This window comes from Ursus maritimus, unplaced genomic scaffold, assembly GCF_017311325.1.
Source record: "Ursus maritimus isolate PB19 unplaced genomic scaffold, ASM1731132v1 scaffold_19, whole genome shotgun sequence".
Classification (NCBI taxonomy): Eukaryota; Metazoa; Chordata; class Mammalia; order Carnivora; family Ursidae; genus Ursus; species Ursus maritimus.
In genome coordinates, this window is record NW_024424341.1 from 53909682 (window position 1) to 53912436 (window position 2755).

A 2755-nucleotide genomic window follows, 5' to 3' on the forward strand; every position below is an offset into this window, starting at 1 on the left:
GATGACTGTTCCAGGCAGAGGGAACAGCCAGTGCAAAGGCTCTGGGAGGCAAGCATGCTTGTGTTCGAGGCACAGCAAGGAAGCCAAGCAGAGTGAAGAGAGCAGATGGAGAAGAAGCCAAAGGGATTGAAGGGGGGAAGGCAAGATCACAGAGGGCCTGTGTGGCCTTGATTCCGAGGGTTCTGAGCAGAGGAGGGACTTGACCTGCTTGAGGTTGCTAAAGGGTCTCTCTGGCTGCTATGTGGGAGGCAGACAGTGGGGCAGGGGTGGAAGGAAGCAGGGAGGCCGGTGAGGAGGGAACAGTCCGGGAGGGAGGCGATGGTGGCTGAACTGGGATGGAGGGAGTGAGGGTCAGGAAAAGTGGTTGGATTCTGTGTACACTTCCGAAGTACCCGGCCCTGTGTTGGAGTTAGCACTGCGAAGTGTGTGGGGGTGAGAGGTGACCAGCCCCTAACGTTTGTGATCCCTCACCCCCAGGCCACTCCACATTGCCGTGGTGCAAGGCAATCTGGGAGCCGTGCATCGGCTGGTCAGCCTCTTCCAGCATGGGGGCCGGGAGCTGGATATCTACAATAACCTGCGACAGGTGAGCCTGGGGGCCTGGATCTGATGGAAGAGAGGCCTAAGGGTCTGGCTGGACTCCTGAGTCCTAGGAGCTGGGGAGTCTGGGGAGCTGGGGGGGCCCCGACTCTTGAATCTGATGGAGGACTGACTCCAGATTCTGGTCCCTGACTAAGACTGGAGCTGGGGGTCAGGACTGGGGCGCAGGGCAGGGCACAGGTCCCTCATAGTCTCTGTTCCCCCAGACACCGCTACACCTGGCTGTGATCACCACATTGCCATCTGTGGTCCGGCTCCTAGTGATGGCTGGTGCCAGCCCGATGGCCCTGGACCGCCATGGCCAGACAGCAGCCCACCTGGCGTGTGAGCACCGCAGCCCGACCTGCCTGCGGGCCCTGCTGGACAGCGCAGCCCCGGGCACGGTGGACCTGGAGGCCCGCAATTACGACGGTGAGCACCTATCCCGGCGCCGCGTGGGGCTGTCTGGCAGGACCTAAGGTCCTTCTAGGGCTACAAAGCCCGAGACCCAGGTTAACCGAGTCTTCCTGTACCTCAGGGCTCACCGCCCTGCACGTGGCCGTGAACATGGAGTGCCCCGAAGCCGTGCTGCTCTTGCTGGAGCGGGGTGCTGACATCGATGCTGTGGTGAGCAGGCGTGGGCCGGGGGTGGGGCCAAGAGGAGCGTGGGGGCGGGGCGTGACCCTCCAAGGGGCGGGGCTTGCGTGGGAGACCGCGCGAGTGGGTGGAGTGGGGCTTCAAGTACCTAACGGGATAGAGATGCCGGGCCAAGCAGCTGGGATATTGGCCGCCGGCTGATTGCGCAGAGCTTGGACAGGCTCAGAGACCTTCCCTCTCTTCTGCAGGACATTAAAAGCGGCCGCTCCCCGCTCATCCACGCAGTGGAAAACAACAGCCTTAGTATGGTGCAGCTGCTGCTGCAGGTGGGTACGGCCCCTGCCCTTGGCCTCTCGTCCGCCCTTTCCTCCAGCACCAGCCCAGTCCATCGCCCCTGTCCCGGCACCGACACTGCCTTCCAGCTCTGGCTCCCGCTCTGGCTCCACTTCCAGATCTGTCCCTTCCTGCTGGGCCTCGTGATGTCAGCCCTATGCTTCACCCCCCAGGCTGCCCTCTTGTCCCGGGCCTTCTCCCTTTCGTCCCTCGTCCCCAAAATGAGCTGGCCCCGCGAAGAGACTGCCTTGCTCAGCCTGCCTGCCCGCTTTGGCCCTTTCCGCGTGCTGTCCTTCCGCCCCGCCTCTGGACCTTTCCTTTCTTTGACTCGCCGCTATTTGGGCGGGTCGGGACAGCGGGCTGATCAACCGGAGTCCAGCCCGGGGTGATCAGCCCGCCTGCTCAGTCCCTCTCCGGCCCACCTTGGGTTCTGGCTTCCACCTTCTGTCACCCACCCCGGATCTGGTCCTGCGCGGGTCCTGGCCTCGGTCCGGGCCCCCAGCCTCGGTCCCCCGCCCTTCGCTCAGACCCCGGGCCGGCCCCGCCCCTCCTCTGGCCCCGCCCCATCCACCTCCCGAGGCGGGTCCGGCCCGGCGAGGGCGGTCCTGACCCGTCCCTCCCGCCCCGCAGCACGGCGCCAACGTGAACGCTCAGATGTACTCGGGTAGCTCCGCGCTGCACTCGGCGTCTGGCCGCGGGCTCCTCCCGCTCGTGCGCACGCTGGTCCGCAGCGGCGCCGACAGTGGCCTCAAGAACTGCCACAACGACACGCCGCTCATGGTGGCGCGCAGCCGCCGGGTGAGTGTGCGCGCTGGGAGGGCCTGTGCCCGAGCGCCGGTTCGTGAGGATGTGACATCTCAGTGCGCGCATGTCTGCGTCGGTGCGCGGGGGAGCGGGGCAGCCTGTGGGTCCCAGCAGCGAGCTCTGACAGGGGACACGAAGGCACGAAGCAGACCCCAGCTTGACGAGAATGGAGAGGGGAGAGCAGTGTGGGCAGGAGTAGCCTGGTGGTGACCCCCCATCTTCCTACAGGTCATCGACATCCTGAGAGGAAAGGCCACCCGGCCTGCTCCTGCATCACAGCCAGAGCCCTCGCCCGAACGCAGTGCCACCACCTCCCCTGAGAGCAGCAGCCTCCTAAGCTCCAACGGTGAGAACCTAGCTCCCCGACACCAACTGCCCAGCCCCTCCTCCCCGCAGAGCCCTCCTGGTCGCCAGCCCCTCCTCCCCCAGAGCCCTCCAGGTC

The 2755-nt window shown here is 65.4% G+C and overlaps 1 protein-coding gene across 1 annotated transcript in view; it reads left to right on the forward strand.

The window, feature by feature from the left end:
- Positions 1-2755, forward strand: part of BCL3 (BCL3 transcription coactivator) — an 11408-nt gene that overhangs the window by 6163 nt on the left and 2490 nt on the right. The window contains exons 3-8 of the mRNA XM_040634131.1: positions 478-586; positions 807-1011; positions 1118-1206; positions 1425-1502; positions 2140-2307; positions 2542-2659. Coding sequence (XP_040490065.1) covers positions 478-586; positions 807-1011; positions 1118-1206; positions 1425-1502; positions 2140-2307; positions 2542-2659 — 767 coding nt within the window. The remainder of the gene's footprint in view (positions 1-477; positions 587-806; positions 1012-1117; positions 1207-1424; positions 1503-2139; positions 2308-2541; positions 2660-2755) is intronic.